The sequence below is a fragment of the Bos mutus genome, chromosome 21 (genome assembly GCF_027580195.1).
Source record: "Bos mutus isolate GX-2022 chromosome 21, NWIPB_WYAK_1.1, whole genome shotgun sequence".
In the NCBI taxonomy this organism is placed as follows: Eukaryota; Metazoa; Chordata; class Mammalia; order Artiodactyla; family Bovidae; genus Bos; species Bos mutus.
Window position 1 is genome coordinate 32,311,527 of NC_091637.1, and position 12,077 is coordinate 32,323,603.

A 12,077-nucleotide genomic window follows, 5' to 3' on the forward strand; every position below is an offset into this window, starting at 1 on the left:
GCCTCAGTTTTCTTCTTTTTTCTAATGGAGAGCCTTGGGATAAACTGATCATTAAATCAGAAAAGCCCTACTCAGAGGTTGGCCTGTAGTTTCCCCGACCTGGTGACACTGGAGAGCATCAGCCACTGCCACCTGCCAGCCCCCACCCCCAACCAACACATTCAGCCCAAGCATCACTAATTTTTGCAGCCACCATGATAAATGGCATTGTCGGCAAAACGACGTCTTTCTAATCTGCTGCAAGACAGATGGGTCCCCGAGCTCACTGGCTGTCTCTCGAGCCTGCCCAGACCAGACTTGTGGAGGAGTCGGGAGGACAGGACAGACACAGTACCCGAGGCCTGCATGCCGGGGAGGGAAAGGGGAGGACATTTCAGGTCCAGAGTCAGGAATGACCCCAGTGGGGTTTTCTACAAGCCTCCCTTTTAAAATATTCAGTTGTTTGTTTCTTTTTAATATTCCAAAGATAGTCTCTACTCCTTTCTACCTAAAGGTAGTTCTTCAATACCATTTTCATTTTCAGTTAAAACTTGAATATTGGACTTCCCTGGTGGATCAATGGTAAAGAATCCTCCTGCCAAAGCAGGAGACGCAGGTTCGATCCCTGGTACAGGAAGATCCTACATGCTGCAGAGCAACTAAGCCCGTGCTCCACAACTACTAAGCCAGTCCTCTAGGGTCCAAGAGCCACAGCTACTGAGCCCACGTGCCCTAGAGCCCGTGCTCCACAGCAGCAGAAGCCACCGCAGCGAGAAGCCCGTGCAGCGTGAGAGTAGCCCCCACTCACGGCAGCTAGAGACAAGAGCCCATGCAGCAACAAAGACCCAGCACAGCCAAAAGTGAATAGTAACGTTTAAAAATAAAGATAAAACTTGAATATTGCTCAAATTCACAGGGATGAACCATCAGACACTGGTTCCTAGTGGCCCCTTGCTCCTGCCTCCCTCTGCTTCGGGGACAGTGGCTGCAGAGGAACATGCCTCTGCCTGAACCATCAGGTCTGGGGCAGATTCAGCCTCCCCTCGTCCTTCCCTAAGCCCCCCCACCTCCCTCCACAGATCCTGCTGCCCTTTCCTCACTTTCAGGGGCTGCAGAGCAGCAGGGGCAGTACTCCCCACATCTCCTGTGGCCAGGGGAGCTAGGAGAGGGGCTTGTCCCAGGGGTGAGGGCAAGCAGAACAGAGAATCTGGATACCAAGAATTAAGGAAGGACAAACACCAGCCCCCAAGACCCCAGCCTCCTCAGAGACCAGCAGGAGAGCGGGCACCAGGCAATTCAAAAGCAGCCAAGCCAGAAGGGGTGGGGGCTCTGGGCACTGCCTGGACTCATGAGTGAGGCAACACTGCCCCCTACTGGTCAGTTTACAGCTCTCTCCTCTCCTCTGCCACCAGACACTAGAGGGCTAAGCGGTTGGGGTGGGGACACAGAGGTGACTCTCCAAAGACAGCATGTGACATACAGACCCTCCCCACAGCAGCTTTCCGTCCCCCCTACGCTGATCCCTAGCCTCCAGGCTCTGCCCGTCTTGCCCAACCTGCTCTCACTGCCCAAGGAATTCTGAAAAGACCACATCTCCTCCAGCCCCATCACCCTGAGGACAAACCCCAAGTCCCCTTCAAGCTGCCCACCATCTGGTCTCATTACAGGCCAGCCTCCAAGAGCCCAGGTGCCCGCCCTCTGCGCCTGCCCTGGTTCCCTGCTCTTGTACCCTTTGGTCCCACCCGCGTGCCATCCTCTTCATCTTTACCTCCACCAAGAATACCCTCCATGCTACTCACTGTCTCTGCTCATTCCTGGGGTTCCTCCCCCAGGGAAACTTCCCTCCCCCATCCCCAACCCGCACGGCCCCTCCTTCCTGGGCTCACATCCACTCACCCTGCTCCTCACTCTGCTCTCAGATGCGGGTCACCATCAGGGATCAGAATCAAACAGTTCAGGAGCTGGAGGGAAACTGGCCATTCTCTAGGTGCCTCCTCCCCGCTCACCAAGGCCCAGTGAGGTGTGGGAGCTGCACAAGGCCAGACAGCACACTAGGGGCAGATGCGGGGCTGGAACTCAGCTCCCCGGAGCCTCTACCCGGGGCTCCTTGGAGGACACAGAGCTGCCTCTCCTGGTGAGCCACAGCAGAACATCTCCTGGACAAGGACCCCTCCCACACCTCCCAGCATCCCCAGCTCCTCACCCAGGGCAGGGCCCAAAGAGAGCAGCTGTGTTTGCAAAACCAAGGAATAAATAAATGAAAATATTTATCTAACGCCTTCTTTGTGCTGGACACAGCAGGCACCAGCTCTGCTACTTAAAATCTGGGTAAGTTGCTCAATTCGGTATAGAAAAAATAACTTCTGGGGACAGGGTGGGGGGAGGAGTGCACCAGGAGGGGCCTCAGTCACGAATGTCGACGATCAGCGGGCATAGGTGGGGCGAGTGCTTGATGCCCATGGTGAAAGCAGGCGGGCGGGGCTTGTGTGCCCTGACCTGCTGGACATTGTGGGAGCCGGGGCCAGGCCGAGGTGTGTGGTCCACCGGGTAGCCAAAGCGTTTGGCCATGCTATAGACAGGGCTGCGGTTCTGATAGACGGACGGCTCTGGCCGGGTGTGTGCGGCCGGTCCGGGGCCTCTTGACATATTCTTGTAGAACCAGTTCTTGTCCAAGGGGGCCAAGCTATAGCAAGGAGCAGCTTTGTTGGCCGGGAGGTTGGGCCCCAGCAGGAGTGGCATCTGGTACCGGTTGGGGCCCGGATTGGGGTCCATCACTCGGTATGGGCACCGGAAGCCAAAGGAGTACCCAGGAGCCCTGCGTTCCCCAGGCAGGTGGGTCTTCTCCAGGTGGTAATGGCAGGGGGCCGGGGTGGGGCTCAGACCTGAATGTAGGTGAATGAAGGGAAGGGGTCTCAGGGCCGAAACCAGGCTGAATCTCCTGGTGACCAACTAACGAGTCTAGGGAGAGGGAAAGGTCTTGATGAGCCTGGTGTGACTTTACTATAACCATCTTAGCATCAGGCGGGAACATCACCTCCCTGCATGAGGCTCTGGGACGAGGGTGGGTAGGGACTTCGCCGTCCTGGCATCAGGATTATGACACTGTCTTCATAATATAAAAACCCCGAGCATCATCAGAACGTCACCCTTGGCTGTCATTGACCCCGTGACAGCACCAAGAAAACGTGCTGGAATCACTAGTCTGCGAGCTCATTAGCATAACACAAGCCCTGTGATATTTTTACCGTATCACCCTGCAACATACATGGAACATTGGCCTTCAGACATTAAGTACTGTGACCCAGACACGGTGACATGGGTGTCTTGAAGTGACCTTGCAGGGAGGTGCCAGCATCTGCAGACACACCTGGCGAAGGGAGTCATGACCCCTTTGCTCCTGCTTGTGTCCTAAGCGTGGATCCCCACCCTCAAACCTCCCACCCCCAACCTCCCACCCCCGACCTCCCACCCCCGACCTCCCTCTTCCGGCCCATCTTACGCAGGTTAGAGATGTGCTCTGCCATGGGAACCTGAGGACAGCTGGCCATCCCAAACCGAGTTATCTTAGGATCCAAGAAATAGCAAGGCCCGGGGCTACGTATGTCCATGATCCCTGCAAGGCAGCCAAGGGAAGAGCCGGTCACCCCAGAGGCTGCCCCAGGGTGAGTCTGGCCTCTGTCTCCAGGCAAGATCCCCCTCCCCCAGAAAAGGACCGAGGGCGCCTTCCTAATGCCTTGGGCTCTTGGGGATTTGGGGAGCCTTTATTTCCTCATCTGTAAAATGGATCTTTTAACACATGACCTAACATTCTCTAGAACTTGTTCAGAGGAACAGATAAAGTAACAGCTGCCAGGGACTGGTGCCAAGGGGACAATAACAGGCGTGTGTGTGTGTGTGTGTGTGTGTGTGTGTAAGTTGCTTCAGTCGTGTCCAACTCTTGGCAACCCCATGGACTGTAGCCTTCCAGGCTTCTCTGTCCATGGGATTCTCCAGGCAAAAATACTGAAGTGGGCTGCCATACCCTCCTCCAGGGAATCTTCCCAACCCAGGGATCGAACCCATGTCTCCTGAGGCTCCTGCATTGCAGGTAGAATCTTTGCTGCTGAGCCACCAGGAAAGCCCATGGTGGCTATTATTAGTATGAAGAAAGGACGCAGCCCCAAAAAGAGGGGGCTCCCCTGCTGAGAAGGGTATGTTACCCCAGCGAGGTGCCTGGATCTCAGATCCCCAGCCACCCTCTCACCAGCTGTGGCCATCAGCCCCAGCTCTTCGCCGGCCCTTGGGTCCCTGCCTTCCAGGGGGTTCTAAGCCTCCTGGGAGGCCCTGAGTCCACCACACCACCCCTTTCCTTCCACCCCATCCCCCAGTTATTCCTGCTTTGGCAAGTGAGACCACAGCATTCAAAGCTGAAGGGTGCCAGCCGAAGACCAGTCAGAAAGGAGACCCTGCCAGCTGGATGCAACAGGTTACTTCACAGCTCCCTCAGGAGGGCCAGCTGGGAGGTGCCTTCAGAAGGACGGGTAACTTGGCCCCCTGCTGACTTCCTTCTGGACCTAGCAGGCCACCTGGGTGTCCCACTCAGGGCAGGCCTGGGCTCCCAGGGGCCTGTGGCTACAGGTAATGACTCCTCCCCTCTCACACCGCCCCAAACATCCAATAGTAATAATCCTACGCCCGCAGGGACAACGGGTGTGGCAAGCACTCACGCTTCTCCGAGTGCCGGGCATGCAGGGTATAGGCCGGCTCCTGGAACATGGAGACGTCATGGTCTATGTAGCCCGTGCAGGATGGCCGGAGGTACTTGGCAGGCCCCGGACCTGTGAGCACGGAGAGAGAAGCCCTCAGCCTGGGCCTGCGAGATCAGAGGCAGGGAAAGCCCTGAATACAGTGTGCTTAAGACCACTGCAGGGACTTCCCTGGTGGTCCAGCGGCCAAGACTCTGCGCGCCCAGTGCAGGGGGCCTGGGTTCAGTCCCTGGTCAGGGAGCTAGATCCTGCATACGGCAACCACGAGTTCACATGCAACGACTAAATATCTCACGTGCCGCAACTAAGACCTGATGCAGCCAAATAAATTAATATTAAAAAAAAAAAAGAACACTGGGGTCTTTGCTCCTGCTAATGTCTCACTGCCACAAATCCCACTATTGAGACGCTTCCTTTGGGGAAAGCCAGTGTTCCTAGATAAAATGCAATTTCTCTTGGACAGGCAATACATAATAAAAAAAGTAATACAGTTACAAGTAACTGAGAACTTATTCTGTGCCGAGCACTATACTAAGCATTTTCTACGGGTTATCTCAGTTAAGCCTCTCAAGAGGCTTAGAAATAGCAATTCACACAAAGTCACACAAGCTGGTACTGTGAAAATTCTAAGACAGCAGCCAACAGAGCCCAAACATTTAATCACATACTAAACAACCCCAAGTACAGCAACAGTCAGTCATCAACAATGTAGTAAGAATTCATTTGTCTGCTTTCGGTTGAGAGTAAGATTCAGGGGAAGTGAGGAAAGCTAATATGGACTAAAGATGCCGCTGAATCCCTAGTCTTTTTCCAAAACTGACCTCACTTCAAACCCCTTCCCACCCAAATTCCCAGCAACCCTCCCCAAATTCCCAGCAGTTAATTCTGCTTGTGGAGTTTAGCTTAGAAGTGCAGATCTTCTGTGGTTTTGAGAAGAGTCTGAAGGGGTTTTGCAGGAGGCAGGGCTGCAAGGTTAGCACAACTTCAGCCTCTCTTCAGAGAGAGGAATGAGCCCAAGTCCAGGTCAGGGGCCTGCTCTCACCTTTGAGCATCGCCAGGACCACAGGGGTCTGCTTTATCTCGTGCCCTGAGGACACTGGCACCTTTTTCTCTGGCTGCTGCCCATAGAACACAGGGTTCTTGACACCCTTGGGCAGTTTCATGTCTGGGGCCAAGCAGGGAGCAAGAGCAGCTACTGAAAGATGTGGAGCACCGGGCGAGGAGCTGGGCCTGGGTGAGACCTGTTCCGGGCACCCCTGCCCAAGCCCCTGTGTCCACTCTCTCTCCCCGACGCCACAGGCGGCGTGAGGGCTGAGAAGCAAAGCAGTCCTCCTACTTCAGCAGCTGAGGCTGTCTGGGGTGCAGCCAGCTGCAGGGCCCCGCAGGCAGGAGCGAAGGATGACCTCACTGCAGAACTTGGACTGTGAAACCCAGAGTGTTTATTTCCTCCAGTTGCCGTGGAGCCTGGACTGTGGTGTAGAAATTCTATGCTGGCAGTTCAGCTGTGGAACCCTGAGAACTCAACCCCACTGTCCCTGTTCCCAACCTGGCTAAGTAGCCTGAGGGGCCCCAGGACCCTGGATCAGGAAGCAGAAAGGGAGAGTGGAGTGACAGATCCAGCTGTTAACTCCGGGTTTGTTGTTATTCAGTCGCTCAGTCCTGTCTGACTCTTTGCAACCCCATGGACTGCAGCACACAGGCTTCCCTGTCCTTCACCGTCTCCCGGAGCTTGCTCAAACTCATGTCCATCAAGTCGGTGATGCCATGCAACCATCTCATCCTCTGTCATCCCCTTGTCCTCTTGCCCTCTATCTTTCCCAGCATCAGGGTCTTTTCCAATGAGTCAGCTCTTCACGTCAGATAGCCAAAGTATTGGAGCTTCAGCTTCAGCATCAGTCCTTCCAATGAATACTCAGGGTTGATTTCCTTTAGGACGGACTGGTTTGATCTCCTTGCAATCCAAGGGACTCTCACTCCTGCTGGGTGCCCTGGAGGTGGTGAAAGAGTGGACAGGTCATGGGTGAAGGATTCTTGCTACCTGCACAGCCCCCTGGAGTGGTCGTCTACTCTCCGCCCCTCCCACCTATCCCCCAGATTCTGGACATGTCCCACCCCCTTCTATCGCAGTCTATTTTCTTCTCAGCAAAGTATCAAGCCAATTACTTTACAGTAAGGTGTGACTGTCTGATAACTTCTCAGATTCCTATCCCAGGGATGGTGTCTTTAGAGATCTGTGTCTAGGAATATTTGGCTGCTGCTGACATCTCGGGCAGGGGATGGGTGCAAATGAGGATGGAGGCTGGGGCTGAGGCCTCAAGAAGCTGCTTCCTGGGGCTTCCCTGGTGGCTCAGCGATAAAGAATCCGCCTGCCAACTCAGGAGATGCGGGTTTGATCCCTGGTCCGGGAAGATGCCACACACCTCAAAGCAACTGAGCCCATGCACCACAACTACCGAGCCTGTACTCTAGAGCGTGGGAACTACAACGACCGAGCCCACGCGCCGCAGCTACTGAAGCCCCTGCACCCCAGAGCCTGTGCTGCATGACAAGAGAAGCCACCGCCACGAGAAGCCCGCGCACTGCAGCTACAGAGTAAGCCCCCCACGCTGCAACTAGAGAAAAGCTCGCGTGCTTCAATGTGTGCATAGCCAAAAAATAAATAAAATTATTTTTTTAAAAGAGAAGAAGCTACTTCCTGTGCTTGTGGTCAAGAGCATCCCCTGAGTGGTGGGGCTGCAAGAGAAAACATTGACGAATAGGGAAGATGTTTAGCCGCCATGTGATTGATGGATGAGCCCCAGGGCTGAGGAAATGCTCGACATCCCCTCACCCCAAAAAAACAGGAGGCTCAGGGGCCCTGGGGCCTGCCTCACCTACCAGTTCATAGCTCAGACCAGAGATATGATCTAGAGTGGTCTCCATCTTGGGCACAGACGACCACTGGCTTTAGAGAGGGTGTCTGTCATAGCCCCAGTTCACAGATAACACAGTTGAGGACTCGAAAGGGCACAAGACTTGCCCAAAGCTTCCCATCACATTAGTAGCAGAGACGGAACCAGAACACAAGCCCCAGAGCTCTCTTTGGATCACAGCCTCTGATCTAATGGAAACCAAACCACGCTCTGAACTCATTCCAACCAGCAGGCACAATGAGAACTCAGAGCAGACCAGCCAGGTGTGCCGCGTGCCTCAGTCCCCGACTTGTGGGTGCCCACACCCAGCACAGCAGTTCCTTCCTGTGTCTTTCTCATCACCCGAGGGCAGCAAAGCCTTTGATTTCTGGAGGGGAAGAGCTGGGCAAGGCTGGGATTGGCCCAGCCTCAGTTGGCCTCAGGCCATAGGCGGTGCCGCCTCCTCACCCTCATCCTTGCCAGCTTTTCCTGTTGGAAGTTGCGGCCTTCTGGGCCCAAGTCCTGATGGTCCCCTCGTACTAATAGGGGCCAGATGTTGGGCTGCAGCCTTCACCATCCTGGGCTGGTGGAGAGTGGTGGTCTCCAAGTGTCTCAGGCCCAAGGAGCCTTTCTGATCCCGCTACACACGCTGCTGCTGTCTGCCATCCTTGTGCCTGGTTCTTTTAGGGAAACTGAGACACTCTCCACCCTGGAAGGTCACCCCATTTCTGCTCCAAAGGCTCCCTTCCCTCCAACTTTAACTGAAACTTAGCTGACCCTGGAGACAGCCCTCGGTTGTCTTCAAAGCTACTGCTGTGTCCCTCCGAGCTCAAAGTGGAGCAGATCACTGGTCTCCTGGGTATCCACCCAGGCAGTGTCGCCTCCCTGACAAGGGCATGGCTCCGTGAAGACCCCAGTATCCAGGGTGTCCCTCCTCCTCTCTCAGGATTCCCATCTGTCCTGATTTACAAATCTGGCAGCCTTGGCTCATGGTCTTCTTCCCCACCCCCAACTCCTGCCATTACCCTGGTCACTTAGGCCTCCCCAGGGACCACTCACCACTCCCTGGGCCTCCCAGTTTCCAGACCTCCTTCTCCCAGAGTCTCCAAATGCCTTCTCTCCACTGCCTCCCAGCCACCCTCCCCAGCACATTCTGGGTTTCTCACCCTCCTATCAGGAACACCATCCCCTGTTCTCACCATTTACCACGTCTGACGTGCCCTCCTGCAAGACCTGCTGGGAACAGACTCATGGCCCCCAGACCCTGGACTTGAGTCCATGCCACCCAGCCACCCACCTCCGTGCTGGTCAGCTTGCAGATCTCCCCAGAGATCATTTCAAACATGGCTTATTCCCCTCCTGGTACCTGGCCCTCCCTGCAGCCCCCTGCTCTGCGTCTTGCTCACAGAGCGCACAGAGGCCGTCAGACTGACCTTGGATTCAAAGCCTCCCTCCCACACTGTCAGAACCACCAGCTTCCATTGGCACCTGCTCCTGCTTCCCTCCTGGGGCTTCGGAGGGAAGACCCTCTCCCATCTCCTCTGCGTCTCGAGAATATTTCACTGTCCACTTCCATCCCCTCCTTGCTTTAACCCGTCATCTGGCCCTTCCCATCACGCTCTATATACTCTGCATCCCTCCCATCTATTAAAAACCATCTAGCGCAGGGAGCTATATTCAATATCCTATGATAAACCACAGCGGACAAGAATATTTTTTTGAAAAAAATAATGTCTATTTGTGTATAACTGTTTCGCTTTGCTCTACAGCAGAGATTGGCACACATTGGAAATCAACCACACTTGAATAAAAAAAATTTTTTTAATTACTGCTATAAACAAAAAGATAAATTTTTTATAGAAAAAAAGATAATTAAAAAAATAAAAAGTATCTCCCTGGTTGCACACACCTCTCCCCAGTCAACTTCCCCTAAGAGGCATTTTCCCTGCTGTCTCATTCTCACCTCCCTTTAACACTGACTCCCTACAAGCTGGCTTCAGACCCATCGCTCCACCTCACCTGTGACCTGCATGTGGAAGCTGCCGCCAGTGGCTGCTTCTCACCCTCGTCAGATTGGCCTCCCAGGAGCACTGGACCACAGTGAGCCACCACTCCCTCCTTCTTGCAATACCTCTTCCTGGTTCCAAGATGTTCTGGTCTTCCTCCCATATCCCCACTGCCCCTTCACAATCTCTGGCTCTTCTTCCTCAACCTGACATTTCAATGCTGGCACATGCTCATTAATTGCAAAGGGAAAAATAAGAAAATACAGGGAGAATCCTGGCAGGCATCACCTCAACCAACTGTTGTAAGTTAACATCACCGACAATGGGACAAAATAGATGCTGTGTACCTCCTGAGAGGATGGACTGAGAAGGACACAGAATCAAGACTTCCCTCGTGGTCCAGTGGCTAAGATCCCACACTCCCAATGCAAGGGTCCCGGGTTCCATCCCTGGTCAGGGAACTAGATTCCATGCACCACAGCTGAGAGCTTGCATGTTGCAACTAAAGCTCCTTCATGCCACAACAAATACTCGCACAACCAAATAAAACGCTTTTTAAAAAAGGACATAGGATCACTTCTGGGGTGTTTCCCACCGAAGGTACATAACCTGAATCTACAAAGAAATCAGATAAACTCAAATCAACATGCTTGTTACAAAATAACAGGTCTATACTTGCCCAAAATGACAATATCATGAAAGACAAAGAAATACTGAAGAGCTTTTCTACAGTAATGGAAACTCAAGAAACAGGACAACTAAGTGTAACGTAGGAGCCAGGATTTTCTTTTGCTATCAAGGATATTATTGGGGAATTGACAAAACCAGAAAAAAAAAAGTCTGGCTAGTTTAAAGTATAATACCAACCTTAATTTCCTGATTTGGGTCACTGCACTCTGGTTCAGAAAGAGAAGGTCCTTGTTCCCAGGAAATACACAGTGTAGCATTTAAGTATAAGTAGCATTATGTCTGGAGAAGGCAATGGCACCCCACTCCAGTACTCTTGCCTGGAAACTCCCATGGATGGAGGAGCCTGGTAGGCTGCAATCCATGGAGTCTTGAAGAGTCGGACATGACTGAGTGACTTCACTTTCACTTTTCACTTTCATGCATTGGAGAAGGAAATGGCAACCCACTCCAGTGTTCTTGCCTGGAGAATCCCAGGGAAAAGGGAGCCTGGTGGGCTGCTGTCTATGGGGTTGCACAGAGTCAGACACGACTGAAGCGACTTAGCAGCAGCAGCATTATGTCTGTGACGTACTCTCAAAAAATTCTTATAGGCAAAAAATATGTCTATACATAGAAAATAATTTAAAATGTGATAAAATATTACCATTTGGGAAATCTTGGTGAAGAGTATGTGGGAAATATTTGTAATGTCCTTCCTACTTTTCTGTAAGTCTGAAATAATGTAAAAAAAAATTTTTTTTTTAGAAAAAAATGTCCGTGTCTCAGAGTTCAGTCTTGGGAACTTCCTCTCCCTTTCCACCATTCTCCTCTTTCTGGGAACTCTCGTCTCCTCTGTTGCTTCATTCCCATTATCTTTATCCCAACAATTCCCAAATATATATATATCTCTGGCTCAGCCCTTCTTAGGAGTTTAAATCCATGTATCTGACAGCCTGCACAGTGTCACTTGAAATTCTCAAAACATCTAAAAATTAACATGCTCAGAGCTCTTCTCATGAGATGCCCCCTGACCCCATTTATCTCAATGAATGATGCCATAACCCATCTAAGTATCCAAGCAAGAAATCTGGGCATGTCCTGGACATCCTTGCCCTTACTCCCCACATCCAATAATCATCAAGTCACTTAGGGAGACTATGAGTTCCCAAAGGCAAGGCTCCTGTCACTTACCCTTGTGCTCTAGTCCCCAGCAAAGTGTCCTGACATATGGTAAGTGCTTAAGAAGTGTTTGTGGAATAAATGAATGAGTCGATCCATTGATTGATCAAGAAAAAGATCACTCCTCATGGGAACAGAGTCCTACTTTCTGAACCCAGACACAGGCCCAGTCTTGCTGAATAGACTACAATTTACATTCATGGAAGTTTGTACCAGTCCTCTCTTACTGTGTAACAAATTATCCTCAAAGCTTAAGAACTTAAAAGAGCGATAAACATTTATCATCACACACAGTTTCTGTGGGTCAGGAGTTTAGAAGTGGCTTAGCTGGATGGTTCTGGCTACAGATGTCTCCAGAAGTGGCCGTCAGGAGCTACAGTCATCCAAAAGTGTGACAGGGGCTGGCAGATACAGTTCCAAGATGGCTCACTCACATTGAATGGTGAGTTGGTGCTCACTGTTGACAAAAGGCCTCAGTTCTTCTCCATAGGCGCTCTCTGCAGGCTGCTCAACTGTCCTCAGGTCTTGGTGGCTGGCTTTCCCCAGAGCAAGTAATCAGAAGAGAAGAAGGCAGAGGTCGCCATGTCTTTTGTGACTTAGCCTGGAAA

At 52.3% G+C, this 12,077-nt stretch overlaps 1 protein-coding gene across 2 annotated transcripts; it reads right to left on the reverse strand.

Annotated features, from left to right (window-relative positions):
- Window positions 1–2,382: 2,382 nt before the first annotated feature.
- On the reverse strand, window positions 2,383–12,077 carry CIMAP1C (ciliary microtubule associated protein 1C). Of its 2 annotated transcripts, XM_070358266.1 has the most exons (5): window positions 11,904–12,077; window positions 5,767–6,712; window positions 4,686–4,796; window positions 3,479–3,592; window positions 2,383–2,861 (listed from the first exon to the last, which is right to left on the reverse strand). In XM_070358266.1, exons 2-5 carry the CDS (start codon window positions 5,885–5,887, stop codon window positions 2,383–2,385), a joined length of 825 nt encoding a protein of 274 aa, XP_070214367.1. In that variant the 5' UTR covers window positions 5,888–6,712; window positions 11,904–12,077. The 2 variants fall into 2 exon arrangements, with proteins under 2 accessions (XP_070214367.1, XP_005891833.1); XM_005891771.3 differs by lacking the exon at window positions 11,904–12,077 and having other exon boundaries at window positions 5,767–6,752.